Source organism: Dryas octopetala, chromosome 4 (assembly GCF_963921425.1).
Source record: "Dryas octopetala chromosome 4, drDryOcto1.1, whole genome shotgun sequence".
Lineage (NCBI taxonomy): Eukaryota > Viridiplantae > Streptophyta > Magnoliopsida > Rosales > Rosaceae > Dryas > Dryas octopetala.
The window spans coordinates 13,960,514-13,985,691 of NC_141369.1; the positions used below are offsets into that span (position 1 = coordinate 13,960,514).

At 36.9% G+C, this 25,178-nt stretch overlaps 3 protein-coding genes and 1 pseudogene across 3 annotated transcripts; 2 read left to right on the plus strand and 2 right to left on the minus strand.

Moving 5' to 3' along the window:
• Positions 1-1,452: 1,452 nt before the first annotated feature.
• LOC147287080 (uncharacterized) lies at positions 1,453-2,699 on the minus strand. Its single transcript, XM_086242089.1, has one exon. It carries the CDS (start codon positions 2,619-2,621, stop codon positions 1,476-1,478), a length of 1,146 nt encoding a protein of 381 aa, XP_086098215.1. The 5' UTR covers positions 2,622-2,699; the 3' UTR covers positions 1,453-1,475.
• Positions 2,700-7,469: 4,770 nt separating this feature from the next.
• On the plus strand, positions 7,470-9,434 carry LOC147287081 (uncharacterized). Its single transcript, XM_086242640.1, has 3 exons — positions 7,470-7,561; positions 8,204-8,417; positions 9,168-9,434. The coding sequence occupies exons 1-3, from the start codon at positions 7,470-7,472 to the stop codon at positions 9,432-9,434; spliced, it is 573 nt and encodes a 190-aa protein (XP_086098766.1).
• Positions 9,435-12,152: 2,718 nt separating this feature from the next.
• Positions 12,153-15,746, minus strand: LOC147287082 (putative disease resistance protein At5g63020 pseudogene; annotated as a pseudogene).
• A 4,428-nt stretch (positions 15,747-20,174) lies between these two features.
• LOC147287083 (aspartate-glutamate racemase family) lies at positions 20,175-21,108 on the plus strand. The gene is made up of 2 exons (XM_086240876.1): positions 20,175-20,315; positions 20,827-21,108. Exons 1-2 carry the CDS (start codon positions 20,175-20,177, stop codon positions 21,106-21,108), a joined length of 423 nt encoding a protein of 140 aa, XP_086097002.1.
• Positions 21,109-25,178: the final 4,070 nt, after the last annotated feature.

Consider the following 25,178-nt stretch of genomic DNA (forward strand, 5'->3'; position numbering starts at 1 on the left):
ATGCTGTGTGCTTAGCCTATCTGCAATAATTATTAGTTGTTTCTTTTTTTTTTTGCCCACTTAATTATTAGTTGTTTCTATGTATTGAAGAAAACAGTCTACTGCTACATACTATGGATGATCTTTGACCAAAAGGAAAAAAATGTACTATGGATGATAGAAAAACTAAAAGAAAATAAATATTAGATGTTTCTACAATATGTATTAATGAATGCTTTTACAACTATAAACTGTGATGAGACATGGTAAAAAAAAAAAAAGCCAGAATTTTATTTTATTTTTACTTATAAATTTTTCAAATTATTGAAGGAGTGAGTAAAAAAAAAAAAAAAAAACTATCGTGTTTACAGGGCAAGCATCATCTTGGACCTCTTGATTATTAACAAATAAAGTCAAAATTATACGATCTTAAGGGGGAATATCACTTTTTATTTTGTAATCTGTACCTATCAGTAGCCCAAGATAATGTTTGTAGATAGCTAGAAGAACGAAATTCAAAATTCATTGTTCCTAATTTTCAAAATTCTAGCATTAGTTCGGATTTTTTTTTTTTAATTTGTAAAAGAAACAAATGTATATCACTATAAATAATAGGGAAAATGCATTTTTAGTCCATGTGTTTTACTTTGTAATTAATTTTGGTCCTTGTGTTTTCAAAATTACCAATTTAGTCCCTCTGTTTATGTTTGTAAGCAATTTTAGTCCACCACCACCAAAATCATCCCGCTATTCTCTTCCACCACCGACAGCAGCACACCACCATCATCCTCACCCTCCCTCCATCCCTTTCTCCCTCATCAGCTTTCTCTCTCTCTCTCTCTCTCTCTCTCTCTCTCTCTCTCTATTGGGCATAATAGGTGAAATCCACCACAAACTTGCCGCCACAATTGGTGGTGGACTAAAATTGCTTGCAAACATAAACACAGAGACCAAATTAGCAATTTTAAAAATACAATGACTAAAATTGATTACAAGGTAAAATACAAGTATTAAAAATACATTTTTTCCTAAATAATACTTGGAGCTTGGTCGCGCGAATGGAGTATAAATGAAAAGGAAAACGAGCCCTGTTCAAAATTGGATGGGTTGAGACTAAAATAAATGGGTTCATGAGTCTGGGTTTGAGGATTGCATTAAGTATTGAATTGAAGTTAAGTTGGGCTTCTTAACCAAAAAAAGAAGTTCAAGTTGGGCTTCCAATCTATCAAAATATGTTTTGTATAATGATAGTGAGCTGAGGATTGACACATTTCTTATTTTTTCGATGAATTTAATAAAAAATAAAGAAAAAAATGGATTCTATATTTGCAAGAGAATGTCTTTTTTTTTTTTTTTTTTTTTTTTTTTTCCGCCAAAGCAAGAAAGAAAATGTCTAATGAATGAAAGAAAAGGTAAAGGTAAAACACAAAAGAGGACAAGGAGAAAAAAGAGTAATAAAAGAGAGACGCCACATGTTCAGATGATGTCTTATTTGATTAGATGGATGAGGGTACAAGATTAGGGTGTATAAGAACTCCTTTTATTTGCAAATTTCTCACTTGTTTGCCTCCAATTGAGAAACACCCCTCAATCCAAACCCATTCCCATTTACTCTTATCTCCAACTTCCCTCCAAACCAATATTCCTGACCACAGGTCCCTATACAAATAAATAGCCCCATCACCACCTACACACTTTGTACCATCCCAACTTCCCCTATCCCCTATAAATCTCATCCCCAATTCACTAGGCACCTTCTCAACCAATACCCAAACATCCCCCTTCCCAAGCTCCCAAACACAAACACCCAAAAGACATGTCCCACCCACAAGTGTGAGCCTCCCATTGCGCAACACTAGCACAGCAAACTCCAGCTTGTCTGCCAATGGCACACTCAGCTCCCTCCAAGTGTTGGACACAATGCCATAGCCCATTAAGCTATAGGCCCGGGCAGAGGTCATCCAATACAGCACCCCATCACAGCATACACTCTCCTTGGGAGTCCAAACTGTTAGCCTCACCGCAAATTCCATAGGCATGGACCCCACAATCTGCCACGTGTCGAGGTGTGGATCGTACATTTCCAAAGTCGGCTCATACGTGGCACCACCACCGCGGGGTGCCTCGGACATCCCGCCTGCCACGTAGACCCGAAAGCAAGGAAATGAAATCCGAGTAGCATTTGTTTCACAAAATGAGTTTGTTGAAAATGTGATTTCGACCCCCACAGCCGGGTTGGTCCTTCTAATGTTTAACATTGGGAAACGCTTGAATTGCCTGGTAAATGGGTTACACATACCCAATTGGAGGGCTGTAGAGTTGGAGGGTACCCTTAGGAGAAGGAGCCCTTCTAGGGGGCCCACAGGCCTTACTGGGTCAGTCAAGAAATCCAAAGAAAGCACATACCAATTGTTGTTAACGGGATTGTGAGCATAGCAGCATGGACTATGCTTGTTGTATCGCAGAGGCAAGGCTATGAACCATGGAGGGTAATGGTGAGGATGCTGCTGCAGCATCAATGGGCATGCTGTGGCACCACAGGCTTGCCAATGTTGACATGTTGACTTGGCGCATGCAAGTGAGTCCGGAGAGAGGAAGGAGAAGATGTGGGTGAGGAGATCAAAGGGGAGGGTGCTCCACATAGTGGAGTAGAAGAGAAATGAGAAATTGTGGATGAAAGGTTTTGAAGAAGGTTGATGAGAGCATAGATATACACATGTGGTCACACATTTGCAATAATTGGAGGTGAATTATTATGGCGTTGGGATGTGTGACCCACATGAGATGTGAAGTACTATATATATATGTGGTTTAGTTTATCTGACCCACATGTGAGAGCCTGCTTGGTTTGTATTTGTTTTCTTATACTTTTGTGTTAGAAAATCATAAAAGGATGTCTGGCCAAAAACAAAAAAAATCATAAAAGGATGGTTCTTGACTTCTTGGTAGAGCCCAAAGGACAAGTGATATCAATGAAATTGGACCTTATCTCTCTACACTTTTGGCGTTACTCTTTTGCACTGCGGTGGCAGATGCCGCGGATCAATAAAATTTTTTTCAGCTAGGTGAGAGGAAGCTTTCAAACAGAAAAATTATTTTTGAAAAAAGTGAGAGATAATTAATGTATTTAAGGATTAAATTTTATTTCAATCGTTGTAATGCCCAAATTTTACGGGAGACATTAAAATAAAAGTTGGGTTGTTAGGAAAATTTAATGGATTGACAAAATAGTGAGTGGAGGCGATTGCCTAATTGCCTTTACTTGTTCTTTAATGCATTCATATCTTTTTTGCCAAATTCTTTTTATAATATGTTTATGAGTTTTAAATTTAAGAATTGGGAGTTAATCGAAGTTCATGATGGCTTATAGAAAAATAAAGGGTTCGTGATGATTAAGAGTTTATTTAATCTTTGATTTAGAAAAGGTGTTATTAGTCTTTAAAGAAAAGGAATCTTAACTATAATTGACAATTTTATATGATTATATTTTTATTTTGCTCAATGAGCTGAAAACTTGTCCAAGAGTTTGTAATTTGAAGATGAGATGAATAGCACGCTAAAGTGACAGCTTTGCTTGTTGTAATAACCAACGTTTTCAAGCTTGAATTTATGATGTTGATGTCATGTTTATCATGAACCAACTTGGTTAATTAGAGAGGAGATCGATTTCTTCCCGAAGGATTGGTGCCGATTTTATACTATATTGATGAGGGTATATATCATGTGATCTTCCAAAATTCGTCAAACTGCTTTTGATTATTTAAACAGTTAATTTGTACTGTATTTGAACCATGTGACAAGAGCCACAGATGTTAGAATATAAAATGATCCGAATGTATATATATATATATATATATATATATATATATTCCACTTGTCTGGTTCAATTTTGTTGAAAACCCACTTCTTTATGCTCTATGTTGCACCCATATTGCTTCTACTTAGTGAAAAATTATTCTGTATAATTGATACACTATAATTTTTCTTACTTAACCACCTTGGAGAATTTAAGTGTGGATTTGTTTGTCTTAAAATATCTTGATCTAACTTAAGGAGTATTCCGACTATTGAACAATAGCTTATTTACTATCTAAAATGTTGGAGAAAATTGGCTTAATTAGAGCATTGCCGCCTAGAAAAAGTGGCGAGTCATAAAATTAGTATATAAGCAATTAGGCCACACATACTAACGCCAAGATCTTTTGGTTAAGAACAATGCTTTGCTTCATTCCTACATGGAGGAACTCCTCTTCAATTCCCTATCTCATAAATTCATGACATTTTTTGTCTTTTCATTCTATGCATATATTAATTTTTTATTAATTTATTTGAAATGAAAAGATAAAAAAGGACCGAGGTTAGTGAGATCCAAAAATGGAGCCAAGCATTTTCCTTTTATAAAACGCTAAATTCATTCATTAACAATCTGAATGACTAAATTGAGGAGAATATCGGCATATATATGTAGTGTGTGAATATACAAAGGCTTGTAGTCGTGTGCATTAACTGGTTTCGGACAACATATAATACTTTAACAAAATCTTGAAACTTTTTCCTCAATTATCTATTAATTTTGAGTTAGATACTCAAATTTAATATTAACCAAACTTTACCAATAGTAAATCTTTTCAAGTTTCAACTAATGATAATTACCTCATGGTAGTAATATTGTTGCCAATCAGTAGTCTTCAGTCCTCTCTCTCCCACACATTTCTTCATTTTTATGCTTGCTACTCATCATGGTACGTTTTGTAAATTGTAATATTGTATCCATACATAAACGCCCACAAGGCCACAATTACAGTCTTGCATGCTGACCTGTTCTTTAGACTTTTGCCATTTTGTTTTTGGCTTTATACAGCATAGGGTTGGATCATTTAACAGTGTCAGTCATCATATATATGTTTCTTTCTGTAAGATCTGAAATTCTTAGTGAGATTGGTGTTGGAACAAAAATATCTGCATCACATGCTTAGGGCGTCACAAATTTTGGGAAATCGAAGCAGGTGAAGATTCAATGGCAAGGCGACAAAACTTTTTTAAATCTCCCCATTTTGTTGTCTTCCTGCATTGCATGGCAGAGTTTGGCTCTGTGGTCCTATGCACACTAAAGAATTTTACGAACACAAGTGCAGAAAAACAAACATGGATTCTGGAATTGCTTTCTATCAAATTAATATCAATAAGATATATGAAATCGAAGTGACTGCAGTGCCTACACTGGTTCTTTCTGCACTCACTCATGTACCATGCAAGCCAAATGTTTCAAGTAGTCCTCTTTTATGTCCTTTGGTTATGATCTTGGGGCCAAATACACTTTTGTCCTTATAGTCTTGGCCATTTTTCATTTTAATGTATGTCAATTTAAAAGTTTGGATCAAGTTGTTGTGGTTTACTCTAGTTTACAATAAAGACCAAATTTATAATTTATGTCATTTTTCTTAATTATATTGGAGGGAATCGAATTCTTTACCTATCCTAATTCTAATACATTCTCCCACCTTTGACCAATTTTTTGATGGTTTGGTGAATTGGTGGAGACATTTCAATAATTTCGTCATTTTTCTTAATTATATTGGAGGGAATCGAATTCTTTACCTATCCTAATTCTAATACATTCTCCCACCTTTGACCAATTTTTTGACGGTTTGGTGAATTGGTGGAGACATTTCAATCAAGGATCCTTCATGAAATGACAAAAATATCCATACACATGCCAATCTAGAGCCGCCACACAATCGAATCTTAAAAAAATTGAAGAACTTGCAAATTTGACCCTTATTGAAAACTAAAATAAATCACATAATTCTAATCAGTTTTTTCAGACGCAAAAGCGTCAAGCGAGGCGTTTGCAGTCTCGCAAGGCGAGGCGTAAGCCTTGACGCGTATAGCGTAAGCCTTGACGCGTATAGTGTAAGCCTTTCGAGCATAAAAAAATATAATTATAAAAAAATTATAAAAAAAATTATATAGTTAAAAAATAGCATTAATTGTATATAGGTAGTCTTGTTCTAGATCAAAATTGAAAAAAGAAGTATCTTCTTTGTAAAAGCAAGAACAACATTCATAAGATCCGAGGGCATCACAAAAGGTGAAACTTGAAGACTTTTCTTGTGGAAAAGGCTTTCATAGAACAAATTAAATAGGGGTGTTATTGGTATTTAGAAACTTTCATTAAATGGCTCCGCATGCTTCTTTCCACAGCATATTTTGAAAGCTGCCCCCCATGCTGCTTCTCAAATTCGTAGTGAGAAGGCCACAACTTTAATACAAAGCAAATTTTTATTTACCCTGTGGAACGCAACCTTAGCAGGTGTGTGATTTTTTTTTAATTCTAATTCCAAGCTCAAAACGGAAGCTTAAAAAAAAGCCTAGGAGTTGCAGAAGCAGAAGCATCTCAGTCAGGACTTTCATCGAGCAGGTGGGGGGTCACTGTTCTTCTCTTCGGGGGGTTGCCTTCTTGCTCAGTCAGGACTCGCCGCCTTCTTGCTCTGCATATGAGGCTAGATGTGGCAATAAATCATGTCTCATATGGTTGCATGGAAGCAGGAGTTGAAGGAATGTACTTATTTTTCTTTCATCTCTAACCCTCCCTCTCTCTTTTCTGATATCACTTGGAGCAATTGACTGATCGTTTTGGGACTGATCGTTTTGGGACTGAGAGTTTTTGGAAAAAAAAAAATCACGCAGAGCATCGCCATTCATGCCTTCAACGCCTTGCCGTCGCGAGGCGTACGCTATCTGCGCCTTGTCGTCACCTTTCAGTCATTTTACACAGTCCGGCGACGTCGAGCGCAATCGGCCGCTGCCTCGCCATGACTCGCGCCTTGAGGCGCGCCTGAAGCGCGCTTTTGAAAACACTTATTCTGATTACAACTTTTAGAGTAAAAAAATTTAAACTTAAACTTAGCCTAAAGTACAAAATTTGTTTTGTTTATTATATTTTTTTAATTGGATAGTGGAAATCGAACTTTGGTGCATGGGCAAATTCTGCAATCTTTCCAACTGCTAGCTATTTTTGTTTCTCTCTCTCATAAATTAAGCAATTTTATCCTTTCTTAATGACTATTGCGAGGTGCTAACTAAATAATTTCCAATTGAATTGATTTTTTACAGAGATGATCTTGAATAGGTGATTTAAAAGAGAAACAATTTCGATCTTGAGCCGGCACAACAGAACTATGATTTTTTGCGGCCTTGAGAACACGTTGGTCCTCAAGCTTGAGGAACCAAGCATTTTTCATATATATAATGTAGTAGTATTTTTGTTCACAATATTGAGATTGCAAGGTACATAATAAGAGTAATGGTTATTGGGCCCACATATGCTCGGCTAATAAGAAGACGAGGCCCAAAATGGGCCTATGTGGGTGCTGATCTGTGAACCTGAATTTTTGATCTGTACGTGCAACACAATAACTTCCATTTACTCTACCTCTTCTCCCTTGTGGTCACCCTCTGGCAATCCATTAACAACTTTGCTTGCTGCAATGACTTCTTCAAAGAAATGGGCAAGCATCATATCTTCCACTGCTTCTTGTATATATTTCCTTGTCATCATCCTTCAAATTCCTCTTTTCAGGTAATTCCAGTTTTCTCTTATTTTTCTCTTAATTAATCATCATGATGATGCAAAAATTAAAAGATAAAACAATTTCAAATGTCTAAATTCCTCTTCAAGATTCCATTGCCTAGGTGTAATTGTCAACATTTTGTAAGCTGAAACCATACCTTTGTTTGCCCTAGTTTTAATGCGTTACACCATCTTTTAATGGGGTTGAGTACATATGCAACATCAGATTTAAGACATATAAAAATGCATCACTATGTACTGGCATATATTTAGGTTGCATTTGGTCAAGTGGCCAACTATTTACTGGAATATGATTACAAAGAAATTATAACTAGCACCACCTTTTTTTTTTTTTCCTGAAGTGAGAACATCACCATGTGATTATTTCAAAAGCAGTGCTATGTACTGCAAACACTAACATATTAAATTCCAACCGATGTGACAGACGATATGTTAGTGTTTTAGTTGCCAGAAATAAAATTTTAGTTGGTATTCAGAACTAAAATTCTTCCTGCATAACCTAATTCATCTAGAAGCAACAAATGGAAACAAAAAAACAATTGCTAATTTTGTTTTCATCCCATAAAATTATGTTAGGCATGTGATATACTGATATTAACAGATTAACATAATATTCTCTTTGTTTCACAGGGTCCCCTGCAGAGCTGCAATATGTACATCACCAATGGAGGTAACATCCTCTCAGTTAATTGCATTTGAACTACTCCCTTTAGTTATAGTGAAGGGGGCTGTTGCAAATGCATTTGTCAAGAACAAAGCAATCCCAAGCTATGATAAGTTGATGTTATATGAGTTCACCAATGTAAAGGCAACCACTGCAATATCTGATCTACAGCGCCTAGAGGTTAGTATGTTCACAGCATTTTTCTCTCAACTCCTATGTGATATTGCTGAAACCGTAATTAGCTAGGTCTCACATTGGGAATCATAAGCCTTACATCTCAATACAAAAAATAGCAGGTCTCCTATTCATTGTCAATTTGTTTTTGAGCTGGATATTCTAATTTTACCATAGTATCATAGAGAGGCAAGCAATTTGTTCATGTTTAATGCCCACTTTGGCCGCACACACGTTATTGTCAATTGGTTTTGAGTTGGATGTTGAAACTTTAACATAATCAACAATCTATGTTACCTGCTAAGAAATGCAACAAGACAAGAATTTACAGCTCTTTGGTAACCTTTTCCTTTTGTTTTCAGTTATTTTCTTAAATTAAAGAGTGAGGGAGACTAAAGATAGAAAGGAGGGAGAAGATGAAAGATGTGAGGAACAAAATGAAGGACAATAAGTATATAGAATGATTTCTAAAACTAGAACCTACTGGAGACCCATTCATTTTATTTTTCATCCTCTATTCCTTACCTCTTTGATCTCCTTTTTCCCTTTCTCTCTTTAATATAAAGAAAACAGAAAAGGAAAATGAAGATATTACCAAATGAGCTTAGAATAAAATGCACTAGTAGAGCATTTTCAATGAAAAAAAAGAGAAAGAAAGGAGGGAGAGAGAGAGAGAGAGAGAGAGAGAGAGAGAGAGAAAATACATGAACATAGATTAAATTCTGTAGTACTTGTTCTCACCATGGCTTGCATCAGGTTCTTGCTGGAAGTTACTTATCAGTGGCAGAAGCACTTGTGGGCCTTCTAAAACCAGGGAGAATGAGCCTCTTTGGTATTCTTCTTATCCTATGGGGCCTTGTTAGGGAAATCATTTTGAGAAGATCAATGAGCACATATCACATATACATTTACCCAGGAATGTCAATTGCCATGTTTTCTGCCTTCTTGTCTATAACAAAGGATGTAAGGAGGATAATTCGTAGTTTCAGAGGTCCGCGGATTGTAAAAGCAAAACGTTTATAAGTTGATGCCTTCAAAATCATAAATTTGTTTGAAATGTTTCCTGTTTCTGCGGGAAGAGACTATTTTGATGTAAATGATTCTTTCTGTACTGTAATTATAAAGAAAGGAACACATTTGTTCTTATAAGGTAGAGCAACCAGTCTTGTGGTTTAACTTTATTGCATTCAGAAAGCAATAGTCTGTGGAGAGGGATCTAAAGCTATTAGTTCATATGTACCATTCTCACACTTGCTTAGCTTGGTGTATGTCTTTTGGCTTTTCTTTGTTTTTATATTGTTTGTGTACTACTTCAACTTCTGGTTTCCTCTTGTGTTCTTTTTAAACTGTGAAACCTGAGTACTCATTATTGAAAAAGGAATTAATAAATTATATAATTTTTATTTGCCTCAGTCTCAGTGTAATCACCCAGGCATGATGGAATCTAAGAGACTAAAAAGTGATATGGAGGGAATCAGAAGGCACTGATTTCTTGCATAACACACAAAATTGTATGAATAACACACAGCACAAAGCCAATTGCTAAAACTAAATATTGAAGAACAAGGGTTGGCTGATTGGATCTCTAACCAAACTCATTCTTCCAAGTCTTCCTTCATGTTTCATTAACAAGTCACTTTCAAATAGATCCCTCAACTAACACACATAATGCCCAAACACCTTGAAATGATTCAAGGGTCCTAATAAAAAATAACAGGGGAAACACATCTTTTCTACTTGCTTTTGGTCTCTGGAGAAAAAATGAATCTACACAGTCCAATCTAGCTACCATAAGCAGCATGCTAGAAAGACTTCTTTAGTGGCCTAGAAACCCTCCCCAACAAGACTTCTTTAGATGCAGAAAGACTTCTTCTGGAAGGGCATTTCCAACTCTCTACCAACAAGATTCATTCTATACATAAGGAAAATGATCACCAACCCATTTCATTTATCAATAAATCATATGTTATTTTTAAAAATCTTTGCACATAGTGAATAAAGTAGTATCAAATTCAGTATATGAATTTTGTGTTGATGTGCTTAAAGTTATGAACCGAAGATAATGCTGGTGCATGGCATTGTATATCAAAAAAGCTGAACAATGCATATCAACATAACAAACTCCTTAAATTGAGTCTTACTTGCTCCCTATATTGGATCTGGGCAGATAAAAAATAATCAAATTTCAATATAGAAAAAGGGGTCATGATTGAGTTTCTAAATACAAGATGTTCAACATTATATGTCAAGCATAAAACACACTAAATTAATTGGATTATGTGAGGGCTTGTAGCTTCAATGGTAGAGAGCATTTACCATTTTACCTCATATCCAAAGCTAGAATTCATACCTTTTATATAAAATATATGATATATCAAATTTTAAAAATGGCTCTCTGGGACTTGAGCTAGCAATGAATACAATTTCATAACATTGGGATCTCAATCTAAATGGCATTCAACAAGACATTGAACTAGTACTTCTCATTGACATATTACACAAACAATAATACTTTAGTATAAATAAGATCGTTCAATTTTTCAACTGTATACATATAGTACTTTATCGATTTATAAATCGATAATAATAATAACACTATGGCAATGATTTAAGGCATTCAACGAAACAAAATATCTAGTACAGCTTATTTTAGGTGCAAATACACGTATAGAACCTTTTGTTTCAAAGTAAAACTTTCTACTAATTATTTTTGCAACTGTTGTAGCAGGCTCCAAAGTAGCCTTCCACTTCAGCCATACCTGCCACATAAAGAAGAAACCATAAATTAAATTTGAATGAATTTCATGTCTGGCTATGCTCTTGAACAGATTGCAGATTGTTTAAAGAAAATGTTTAAGTAGCTTTATTAGACACTCAGTCCAAGTTGTCCAACCAATGTCTGACTAGTGCTCAACAAATCTTCCTCATGGGGATAAGAAGATCAACAACTCATTAAGGGGATGAAAAATATGAATTCGACCTTATACAACTTGTCATCCTCTGTTTTAAATTACTTAAAAGATTCACTTTCTGACAATGTTTTGGTAGCTAACTTTGATGCCCTTCATTCTACACAAACTTCAACTTGAAGTCTTCAAGAAAGAAATTTGGAATTATTTACAAGTTTAAGTACAAAATTATGTTTCTATTAAGTCTCTGCATGCAGAGAAAGATGAATATTTGGCAATATGCATTCTTTCTATTGCAACACTAACGAATGAGAAAGTGAAAAAAAAAAAAAAAAAAGAGATTTTTAGATTCCGGTCTCTAATCTATAAGATTTATTAAAAAGTCCAATGCTCTATATATAGACTTTTCAGAGGAAAGTCGAACTAAATGCTGTACATGCATGCATGAGTATACATAGGGATTAGGGAGAGACGAGAGAGAGAGAGGGCTTAATTACCAGTTGCAAACTTGGTGCTCAAGGTCTTTGTACAACCAAATGTACAACTATAGACAGCATCCACAAGAGTTCTAATGCAGGGTTCCATACATGTGGTAGTGCATTTTGTGTAGACTGGGTACTTTGATGCTTCCTTCTTGCATTGTCCAACGCATCGTTTACCACAAGCATAAACTTTCGCGTTTATAGGACTCAAAGGCTGCTGAGAAGGAGATGAAGCAGGGGCACTACTTATTCCATCTCCATCAGCTTCAGCTTTCACAATCGTTAATGCCAAAAACACAATAGACACCACCATTATCACAAAAACTCTTGTCACACCCATTCCATGCATAGCTCCTATCTCAGTACTTTAATTTGAAACTCAATGTTGTCATTCTGAGGTATTACACAGTTACACTATTATTTATAGGGTCTGTAATATCCCTTAACTCATGAGTTGCTGCATAAGCTTTTACGGCGAAATATTTTACTTTAAATTTTTATTAAATTACTCTCTCGTCTAAATAATTGGTTTAGAGTTATATATGTGGCTTTTGGTTGAAGTTACCTCTGCTGGTAATATATGTTTTCATAAGTAAAACTTGAATTGGCTTTTGAATTTCTCTTGAGTTGTCTTCTGATCAAAACCATAGGGCAATAGGTGAATGTTGACTATTGGGAACATATTATCACCTTCTTTGTAACAGACGAAAAGGCCATGTCCCTTAATTGATATAGGTAGGGTGATATGTTTATTAAAATGTGTTTATCAAATGATAATATGTTAATACAAATGTTAATATCTTATTTAATCATTGGACGAATGCAATGCAATTTTGATGACAAGTTTGTTTGCTTGATTAAAAGGGAACGCCAACGAAGAAAAAAACTCATATTCAAAGAGTGTTATTTAGTCTACACATATTTATTCGGTCCTATCATAGAATCTACACACTACGTACACACGCCCTATATGAGGGATGCAGATCCAATAGGGTTAGAGAGTTGGTTGAGTTCAATAACATCAACGTCGTTTTTTCCATAAAAAAAGAATAATTAAAAAAAAAATAATGAAAAGAGGTGTTCGTGCAGAAGAATAATACATATATGATGAATTTTATTTGGTAGCATGGGAAGTGACCCAATTCAGACAATTCAGTGGCTACCTGCAAGCCTGCAACTGCAAGTGAGATCCACCAGCTCAGCTGCCTGCCTTTACTCAATAGGTTTGAAGGTGGGAAGGAAAACATTTGGAGCATCTTGGTCGTCCCACTCTAACCCATTCCACCACTTTTTCGTTCCTCTGATGATGAGATTGCATCCTTGGGCACTCCTTGAGTCCAGTGGTAGCTTCATCAGTGCTCCACAATCGCGTATGTAGACTTCCTTCAGATATGGAAAGGGTAAGGCACCATCGTATATGCTCTGCAACTTTGGTAGAGCGTACAACTTCAACTTTTTAAGTTTTGCAAATGGGTTCAATTCTTTTACGACATTTGCCACTCCACCCAATCTTTCCAAATTCATTATTTTCTCCATTTCAGAGCATCCCTCTACACTTAAACTGATGAGATTTGGAGCAAAAATAAGCCATGTCAGATCCTTCATTTTTGGGCATACATATACAACTACGCTTTGAAGGCCAACGAAGCAACTTTGGTTTATCGTCATCGATTCGCGAGGATCATTAGGACCTTGTGCTTCCCAATTAACCTTCAATTCTTCCAAATCAGTGCAAGCGGCAATTCCAAGGCAATGTTTCATATTGGCCGGAGATGATGATATATCAAGAAACCTCGTATTGTCGGAAAGTTGGAGGTTGAGATCTCGAGTGCAGGTCACTAAGTTCTTGTAGCTAAATAACTGTTCGAAACAAGAGGCACTTCTTATGGTCAAACTCAAGACCTCTAGGTGTTTCAAACACTGCAGTTCATCCAACATTGCTTTTTCACTGTCAAAAGGACCTTTGTCAACATGACCACAATTCCGCATTCTCAAAACTTTTAGCATGGAAAAGCTTGATATTATATGCGGTGGAACAAAGTTAAGATTCAGCGTCAACTCCAAGTTCAAGTATTTTAGCCTTACCAAGGCCTTTAACTCCATCGGCAACTCTCTTATACCAGTTCCTGACAAATTCAAATGTTGTAAAAAAGCAAGTTTTGAAACTCCGGATGGTAGTTGGGTTAATTGCCAATTGTAAGACAAATCCATAACTTGAAGAGAACGCATAGAATCAAAGAAGGTTTCGCCAATCTTCTTCAATTTATTTCCTTGAAGAAACAAGGTCAGCAAATTGGGGGATTCTGGTCTTTCAACTAAATTTTCAATATGATTGTTCATTAATGACACCCTTTCTACGCCTTTCCATTCTTCAACATTCGGTACTTCACTCAAATTGGCACCTGATTCCACAAGGAAATTCTTGTTTGTTTTCTCTGGATCACGAGACAGCCACAATGCCATCTCACGAACCACATCATGCATTTTTACCCGACTTTCATCATACGCTTCCAACAAACATGCATTGAGAAGAGTGCCTATGATATCATAACTCTCGTATTTTGCTTTGTCTACATTACCATATTTCTCAAGTATTCCCTCACACATCCAACAATAGAACAATGCATCTTTATGTATGAGAAAATCTTCTGGAAATAAAGCACAGTATAAGAAGCAGGATTTAACTTTCTCGCTTGGTAGATTATTATAACTATACTCTAATAGGTGCAGCACCTTTTCCATACCTGTAAACTTCCAGACAGAATTCTTCAAAACATCAATTGCATATTTCCATTCTTCAGGGGTCTTCTTGCTAGCCATGGCCTTACCCATTGTAATTAGTGCAAGTGGCAAACCGTCACACTTTTTTGCCACTATTTCAGCAAGTTTGAGGATTTCTGGATGAAGAAGAAGTGTTTCTGTCCCAACATTCTTTTGAAACAATTCCCATGCTTTGTCCCATCGCAAAGGATCCACTACAATCTTATGAGCCCTCATACTAGCACATACTTCTTCTAATCGAGTTGTGAAGATTACCTTGGACTTGTTTCCTTCACCAGGAAAAGGAACCCCTAGTTTGGTAATTTCAACCGGCTCCCATATGTCATCCAAAAATAACAAAAACTTCTTTTCACTCAAGATCTTGCAGATGTCTTCAGCCTTTTCATCCTGCTTTTTTTGCTTCCATGCGTCACCCGAAAACCCAATCTTTTTACCAATATTATCCTGAATACCTTCATATTGGAGGTCCTTTGAGACCACTATCCAGATCACAATCTTAAAATCATGAGGAGTTTGGGCCAACTTGTTTTTGATTTGGGTTAGGAGGGTGGTCTTGCCCACCCCTCCCATTCCATGTAACCCAATTTTTCCCACTTGATCATCTTCAATGAGTCTCCAAACCTTTTCAAGCATGGATTCCATGCCCACAGTAGGCTCAACAGCTACTTGATTGACTACAGGTGCAGCTACTCTTTCTGTGACCTCTGCAAAAACTCCCTTGCTCTTTAAATTATCGACTTGCAGCAACTTCTTGGCCAGGTGTTTTCCATACTTGTAGCTGGACATGTAGTTGTTGGAACAGTAACCTCCACAACAGAGTTTCTCAATTTCTTGGTTGCCCTGGTTTACAACTTGGTTGGCTTCAGCCTCCATAGTTTCCACACTTGAAATCCACCACTGCACATGCTCTGACCGCTTCATGAATGGCTGCTGCTCCTCGACCTCAACCCTTCCCTTCACACCATTCTTTATAGCTGTTAATTCTCGCAGAGAAGTTTGCAGAGCTTCATGGTTTTCTTGGAGCTTACGGACATATTGCTGTGTTCCAATAATGGAATCCCAGCAGCGAGAAACAATGTCATCGCCTGAAAATGAGACTGAGAAGATGTTGCCCATTGCTTGCAGATGGATCGAAAGAACAAAAAGATTAGTAAATATTTTTGAGATAGAGTAGCTAGGCAAGGCAAGCACACACACATATAGGATTGATCCGACTTTTATTTAAGAGTGCTGCTATTTGCACGCCCTTTTTTTCTCTTTGCACACCATTTCTTAAAAAAAAAAAAAACCTCAAGGAAAGGACCCTTATACCCCATTTATTTTTCTTTTTACACACCCTTCCTAAACAGAAAAGAAAAAAAAAAAAAACACACATCCAAAAATCACACCCCATCCCCCATCTCCCCCCCCCCCTAACACACTCCCTCACCCACACACCCCATCCCCACCTCTCCTCTCTCCGGCACCACCTCTCCTCTCAGACAAAAAAAAAACAAAAACAAACACCCCTAAAAAAAAAAAACACACCCGACCTCCTCCCTCCCCTCTACCAAGCCCCAGCCCCGTCGCACCTTCCCTCCAGCCCCGACCCAGCCCGACCTCCTCCCTCCCCTCCACCAAGCCTCAGCCCCGTCGCACCCTCCCTCCAGCCCCAACCCAGCCCACCTCCTTCCCCTCCACCCAGCCCGACCTCCTCCCTCCCCTCCACCCAGCCCCGACCCTACTCTCTCTCCTTCCCTCTCTCTCTTTCTCTGTTAACACACCCGCGCAGCACCTTCTGCACCACCCTGCTCGCAGCAGTACCACCACCGGACCATCCTTGCGCGCAGGCCGTTCGGTAGTCATCCGCCGAAATCGGCGGGTTCGTTCGGTAGCCATCAGTCGAAGCTGTTAGTTTCGTTCGGCAGTCATTTGCCGAAACCATTAGTTTCGTTCGGTGGTTGTCTACCGAACCAACCGCAGCGACAGAGAAAGGGAGGGAAGAGAGAAGGGAGAGAGGAGAGAGGGAAGGAGAGAGAGAGAGATGGAGGAGCTGAGGAGGGGGCTTCCGGGCTGGTTGTGGTGGCTGTTTTGGGGGTATTGTGGTGATGGTGCATGCGGAGAGAAAGGAAGATGGTGGTTAGTGGTGGCGCGCGGTGGTGGTGCTGCGAGGAAGGTGGTGCTGCGCGCGGTGGTGATTGGGCGAGTGGAAAGGAGAAAGGGGCTGCCGGGCTTGGAAGGAAAAAAAAACAGAGGGCTGCGTGGGTGGGTGGGTGGGTGTGGTCGGGTGAGGGAGATGAAGGGGGGTGTGTGTGGCTGGGTGTGTGTGTTTTTTTTTTGTCTGTTGATGGGGTGTGCAAAAGAGAAAAAATGGAGTTGGGGTGTGTTGGGTGAGGGTAAGTGTGTCTTTTTCTTTAATTTTTTATTATTTTTTTATAAAAGGGTGTGCAAAAAGAAAAAAAAGGGTGTGCAAATAGCAGCACTCTTATTTAAAGGCCGTAATGGAGCTGGTGTGGGTCCATCAGTTGTGGTACAATAAGTATGGTGGAGGTTCATTGTCATGACCGCCACAACTTGTTAAGTGTGTCATCCTCAATGGAGTAATGTGGTTACAAATAAAGACCATTTGCATCCACAAAATACTAATTTTTTAAAAGGATCTTAGAATATAGAAAATTACGAATCCCGTAATCCATGACATAATTGAATTTAGGCCCTCCACTGCTCAAGGTTAAGCTCTGTTTCAACAATGAGAAGTAGGCTTTAAAATCACCGGGGTTCAAACCCCTGTGTATTTGATCAAAATTTAGTTAGAAAAAATAAATGAAGAAAACTCTTAAAGTAGAGACACATGTCACACATCAAGATTTGGCAGCAAGTAGCTAGAAGCTCCTCAGCTTCTTCTGCTACTCTGCTAGCCTACCACTAAAACAAAAGATATAGTATTATACAATTTTGTTTAGAACATTTTGTTACAATGGACAGCATGAACAGGAGCATAACACTTTTAAATGCTAAACAATAATGCTATATCATAATAATATGTTTCCCCAATAATTGGAAAAGAAGATCCTTTATACAAATTGATTTAATTGTAATTGACTTTTGGAAAGGTGGTAATTGAGAAGAAAATTGCTTGGGCTCCTTATCCTATATAAGTAACCATTCCTCCTTATTAAGCTGAAGCTTTAATCACAGTTTAAGACCTATCTAATTATTAATCATACGTATTATATTGTTTTGTCATTTTCATATACTAGTCGTATTTGCATAATATTTTTATCTTTTGAATTGTTTTGGAGTTGCATTATTAGACCTATTCCTGATCTAAAAATATATACAAACTCAATTTTAATTTTTATGGACTAGCTACTCTGCTACCACTAAAACAAAAGGGCTTTATTACATTTTATCCACCTAAACTTTGAACTCAATCTCACTTCACCACCTAAAAAACAAATTGAGATAATTTAACAAAAATACTAAAACACTCTTATTTTTAACAAAAATTTAGACAAAATTAGCCAGAGGTGGTACATTACAACAAATTTTTAATTCAGATGGTAAATTGAGACAATTTTTTTTTTAGGTGGTGAAGTGAGATTGAGCCTAAAATTCAAGTGGGTAAAATGTAAAAAAGCCAAACAAAAGATGCATTAATGTATTATATAATTTTGTAGGTAGTCATGCACATACAGGACAGAGGCAACACAAATCTTTAGATGTAAATCTTCTCAAATTTAATATAGGCTTATTTGCACATTTGGCACCTGACTTTAAGGTTTTGTTTCAATTTACCCTGTTACATTTTTTTGTCTCACATGACCCCCTAAACATTAAGTTCGTGTCCCAAATTTCCCTATTCCGTCAACTTCATCCTTATCTCCGTCTGAAATGCTGAGGTGGCGTGGGTAATATCGTTTTTTCAGCCACATTAGTGCTGCATGAAGGTCTACTCATCCATTATGGGCCCCAAAGTGCCACGTTGGCGTCCAGTTGGCCATGGCCGAGCCAATCCAAGCATTTCCCTCCTTTTTTCTTGCTTTTCCCTCCATTCTCCTCCTGCTATGTAAGTTTTCTCCATTTCCCAGTGTATAAAAACCTGACCCATAAAACCCATTCCACCATAAAACTCAAAGCTTTACTAAATCTGTTGTCAAAGTGGTTGAAGATGAGCAACCGAAGCTACCGGAGCAACCAAAGTTACTCGAATCAGTGTATGAAGGGGGAATCAACTGTTCGATGTGGGTGTGGGCTAAAAGCTCGGGTTTGTACATCCTGGACAGACGCACACCCAGGGAGAAGGTTCTATGGGTGTCCTCAATGGTCTTGGGTAACAGTAATGGCCTATTTGGAATTTTTCTGGGTTTAGTTTAAATTTTTTTGGGATTTAATGAAATATTTTTCATGCATCGAGAATGTGGTTTTTTTATGTGGATGGATCCCGATATGTGTCCCCGTGCAAGGAATGTGATCCAGGGTTTGCTTCAGAGGACTAGAGAGTTGGAGCATGAAGTGGGGAGAAAAAATGCAAGAGTCAGATGTCTAAGTGTTGTTCTTTTTTTGTCATGGGCTTTCTTCATCTTCAATTGGATTGTGTTCATTCTGGTGTAATTTTGGGTTGGAATAAGATGATGGTGAGATTCGGTGGTTGGGAGGCGTGTATTGTAATGGAATCCTATGGGTAAGTTGTATTAATGGATTATGGGAGGCTTGTATTTTGTGAATTTAATTTGTAATTGAATCTCAAATTATGGAATGAAAATTAATTTGTGATTTTGTGATTTTGTTTTGGTTTCCATAATTTCCATTAAAGTGTGGAATATTTGTTTAGTTTTAAGTTGAAAATGTAGATAGAAAAAGTGAATGTCACACCAAATTCCAATAGGCTTATATCAAAGTATTTGTCAAGTGGAAATTCCAAATTCACAGTAAGTGATGAATGCAACCTATCAAGTGCAAATGTTAAAGATCCAACACAACATGCCAAAATACAAGCTTTCCTAAACACTTGAAATGTCTTGGAAAATACCATCCTTTTACAAATAGGGATTCAAGCTGGTGAATGAGTTCAACATACTTTAATGACTGAATATGAGTTTCAACATACCAAAATTACACAAAAAATCAATTTCAAAATGCTGCAAGACTCAATGAGTTACTTGCCTTACCAAAATACACAAAATGAGTTTCAAAACATTGCAAGACTCAATATGAGTTTCAACATACCAAAACACAAAATAAGCTTGGAACAAGCGTTATAGCCCATTAAACACATGAGTCCCAGACTTATCAATTCCATGGCCTAAACTGTCTCTGTGTTTTCTTACATTTATCCAAGTGGAATTGGGCAGCATTCTTCTTCTTATTCTCTTTTTGGTTCCTCTTCCTTTTGGGCATAGGGGTTGATGCAACACCATTCTCTGGCTGAGATGCACTTTGAGGTTGTCTCTACATGGGCAGGGATAGTGCTCTCCATGGGCTGAGATGCAATTTGGAATTGGGCTTGGGCCATATTTCCATCATGAGTTTGGGCTTGGGCCGGGATAGTGCTCTCTTTTGTCTGCCTTGCACCCCTCTTAACTTGAAAGTAATAATATTCATATATAACCATGGAAAAGAGATTCAATGAGCATTCAACAAACCCATATAAGTTGAAGCCACTTGAAGCTGGGAGTCCTTTGCAGATTGGAGTGCTTGCAACCAATGCAACTTTGACAACAGGATTCTATCAGGAGAAACTGCAGAGCGAGGTAATTCCATTCTGCAGCTTTTGGTCTAGAAATGGCAATTTGTTCCCAATAGATTACCAGTCAACTAATTAATAATGCTGCAGAAGAAAACATATGTTTTATGTAGACATGTCAAATAATTAATACTGCTGCAGAAGAAAATACCAAGATGATGAAGAAATTTTAGTTTAGAGGTATTGGATATCCAATGTAGTTTCGGTTACATCACAAAAGAGATGCCCATATTAGTTTTTAAATTGTATAAAATTTCCAATTTTGAAAACTTGCACAGCTTGGCCAAATAGTTATACAAATAGCATTTCATTTCTGCATGCTGAATATGAATTCCTTGGTGCACTAAATTCAGAAAGATGGTTATAACTGAGAATGATTAGACTTGTAACATTTTTTATTGCTACATCAGGTTTTTTTTTTTTTTTTTGGCCACTATTGCTAGATCAGGTTATGATGTTCATTTTAGTACTTTTTTGTTGCCAGCAAATATTACTCATTTTTCTCATTATGAATGCAGGGGTTTGAGGTTGTGCTGCCAGATAAAGCGACCATGGAACACACTGTAGTCCCTTCTATTGAAGCTTTAAACAGAAAAGACATAGAGGGGGCACAGAATCTTTTGAGGATTGCACTTCAGGTTCTTCTAGTGAGGGCTGTGAACTCTGTGATTCTTGCCTCTGATGATATGCAGAATCTTCTTCCCCAGGATGATCCTCTTCTTAAGAAATGCGTTGACGCTATGGATGCATTGGCCTGGTCAACCATAAAGTGTGCTCAATCTGCTGAGAAAGGTACATAAAAAATACAGTTCCTCAAGCAGATCTCTATCTGTTCCTGAATCTCCTTATTGATGTAAAACTTCAATTAAAAAATGTTGTTATTATGTCAGGGGAATGCGTGTTGAAAATTAGTCCCCGTATTCTTTCGTCATGATTATGTCAATTAAAAGTAATTGTAAAAAGGAATCAACTCCATTGATTACTAATGAAAGAAGTACCTCATACAAATCCTTAATCACATTAAACATGGCTCTGGTTAAACATGGGATTTGACCACATTGCTTCAAGGAAATAGTGAGAATCCTTGATTTATATCGTGTGATGTCATGCTAAAAGAAAAACATAGGAAAATCCAGCATCTATTTCAGCCAAAATACTCCTAGTTTGAATCAACAAATCCTTAATTCTATTTTTAGGATCTAAGTCTTTAATATATAATCCTAATAAATGTTTGGGGTTGGCTACACTATGGAAAAAGTAAAACAAAATCAGTTGTATATGTCAAGCATAAATTATGAGTAAAATACAGGGGTGGAAGCAAAGAACACTATCTTCAGTAGGGAGAGGTTCTCACTAAGATTGTTTCCTTTGCTATCCCAGCTTACCTTATGTTCTGTTTTAGGTTTCTTACTTTCATTTTCGGGGAAAATCCAATTAGCTGTAGGTAAGTTATGGTGGGGTGAAAATGGTGTGGAGGGCAGGATTCACAAGCGAAACAAGACTAAACTAATCTTAAATGCAAGGAGGGCATGTAGTTTAGGGATTTGGGAGATTTTAACAAAGCACTCTTGGCCAAGCAAGGGTGCAGGATTGTTTAGAGCCCTAGGGGGTTTTTGAGTGAAAGTCCAAAAAGTTTTCTATTTTCCAAACTTACTGGAGGCAAACAAGCGCTCTACAGCCTCTTGAGACTATAGCAGTATCATTGAAGGAAGAGAGTCAATGTCTCACAAAGCATTGAGCTAAATGGAAGCTTTTGTTTCATAGAACCAATAGTCATGGAATCTTACTCCTATCAAACATATCATATGCAATGGAGAAGCTAATGCAATTGAGTCTTTTCCTCTAGGAACTATGGACAAGAAAGATAGACTAATTTGGTCTCTGGAGAAAAAATGAATCTACACAGTCCAATCTAGCTACCATAAGCAGCATGCTAGAAAGACTTCTTTAGTGGCCTAGAAACCCTCCCCAACAAGACTTCTTTCGATGCAGAAAGACTTCTTCTGGAAGGGCATCTCCAACTCTCTATCAACAAGATTCATTCTATACATAAGGAAAATGATCACCAACCCATTTCATTTATCAATAAATCATATGTTATTTTTAAAAATCTTTGCACATAGTGATTATTGATTAAAGTAGTATCAAATTCAGTACATGAATTGTGTGTTGATGTGCTTAAAGTTATGAACCGAAGATAATGCTGGTGCATGGCATTGTATATCAATAAAGCTGAACAATGCATATCAACATAACAAACTCCTTAAATTGAGTCTTAATTGCTCCCTATATCTGGGAAGCTAGATAAAAAATAATCAAATTTCAATATAGAAAAAGGGGTCATGATTGAGTTTCTAAATACAAGATGTTCAACATTATATGTCAATCATAAAACCAACTAAATTAATTGGATTATGCGAGGACTTGTAGCTTCAATGGTAGAGAGCATTTACCTCATATCCAAAGCTAGAATTCATAACTTTTATATAAAATATATGATATATCAAATTTTAAAATTTGGCTCTCTGGGACTTGATCTAGCAATGAATACAATTGCATAACATTGGGATATCAATCTAAAAGGCATTCAACAAGACATTGAGCTAGTACATCTCATTGACATATTACGCAAACAATAATACTTGAGTATAAATAAGATTGTTCAATTTTTCAACCGTATACATATAGTACTTTATCGATTTATAAATCGATAATAATAATAACACTATGGCAAGGATTTAAGGCATTCAACGAAACAAAATATCTAGTACAGCTTATTTTAGGTGCTAATACACGTATAGAACCTTTTCTTTCAAAGTAAAACTTTCTACTAATTATTTTTGCAACTGTTGTAGCAGGAACCAAAGTAGCCTTCCACTTCAGCCATACCTGCCACATAAAGAAGAAACCATAAATTAAATTTGAATGAATTTTATGTCTAGCTACGCTCTTGAACAGATTGCAGATTGTTTAAAGAAAATGTTTAAGTAGCTTTATTAGACACTCAGTCCGAGTTGTCCAACCAATGTCAGACTACTGCTCAACAAATCTTCCTCATGGGGATAAGAAAATCAACAAATCATTAAGGGGATGAAAAATATGAATATATTCGACCTAGCTTATAGAACTTGCCATTGTCCGTTTTAAATTACTTAAAAGATTCACTTTCAAACAATGTTTTGGTAGCTAACTTGGATGCCCTTCATTCTACACAAACTTCAACTTGAAGTCTTCAAGAAAGAAATTTGGAATTATTTACAAGTTTTAAGTACAAAATTATGTTTCTATAAAGTCTCTGCGTGCAGAGAAAGATGAATATTTGGCAATATGCATCCTTTCTATTGCAACACAAATGAATGAGAGAGAAAAAAAGGATTTTTAGATTCCGGTCTCTAATCTATTAGATTTGTTAAAAAGTCCAATGCTCTATATATAGACCTTTCAGAGGAAAGTCGAACTAAAACTCAAATAAACACCTACAGAAGTAGAAAGAATGAACAGAAATGTCATCCGTTTACTAAAATTGTCTTACATATATGCATGCATGAGTATACATAGGGAGAGAGAGAGAGAGAGAGAGAGCTTAGTTACCAGTTGCAAACTTGGTGCTCAAGGTCTTTGTACAACCAATTGTACAACTATAGACAGCATCCAGAAGAGTTCTAATGCAGGGTTCCATACATGTGGTAGTGCATTTTGTGTAGACTGGGTACTTTGATGCTTCCTTCATGCATTGTCCAACGCATCGTTCACCACAAGCATAAACTTTCGCGTTTATAGGACTCAAAGGCTGCTGAGAAGGAGATGGAGCAGGGGCACTACTTATTCCATCTCCATCAGTTTCAGCTTTCACAATTGTTAATGGCCAAAACACAATAGACACCACCATTATCACAAAAACTCTTGTCACACCCATTCCATCCATAGCTCCTATCTCAGTACTTTAATATGAAACTCAATGTTGTCATTCTGATGTATTACACAGTTACACTATTATTTATAGGGTCTGTAATATCCCTTAAGTCATGAGTTGCTGCATAAGCTTTTACGGCGAAATATTTTACTTTAAATTTTTATTAAACTACTCTCTCGTCTAAATAATTGGTTTAGAGTTATATATGTGGCTTTTGGTTGAAGTTACCTCTGCTGGTAATATGTGTTTTCATAAGTAAAACTTGAATTGGCTTTTGAATTTCTTTTGGGTTGTCTTCTGATCAAAACCATAGGGCAATAAGTGAATGTTGACTATTTGGGAACATATTATCACCTTCTTTGTAACAGACGAAAAGGCCATATCCCTTAATTGATTATAGGTAGGTTGATATGTTTACAGAATGTCATGACCCAACTATTTTTAATATGTAATTTATGTGTTCAATTAATTTTAAATGGGTTACTGGCTATAATTATCTAGTGACTTTTGGCAAAGGTTATATATAGTGAACTAGTGACCGATCGAATTCAGACAATTAAGTGGCTACCTGCAACTGCAAGTGATATCCACGTGGCTGCCTTTGGAATTAGTACCTGACAGTTATCTAGAAAGAGTACGTAGTACCTGTCCTGCAACTTTAAGTGAGATCCACCAGCTCAGCTCAACTTTAATCTCATGAGATTTGGAGCAAAAATGAGCCATGTCAGATTCCTTCATTTTTCGGCATCTACGTACATTTACTGTTTGAAGGCCAACGAAGCAACTTTGGTTTATCGTCATCGATTCGTGAGGATCATTAGGACCTCTTGCTTCCCAATTAACCTTCAATTCTTCCAAATCAGTACACTCTTCAAATTAACCTTCAATATCCATGTTATTTTATATCTGTCTAGACTGGTGATGTTGTGCCAGAAATGGCAGATAAAAACTGTCTAC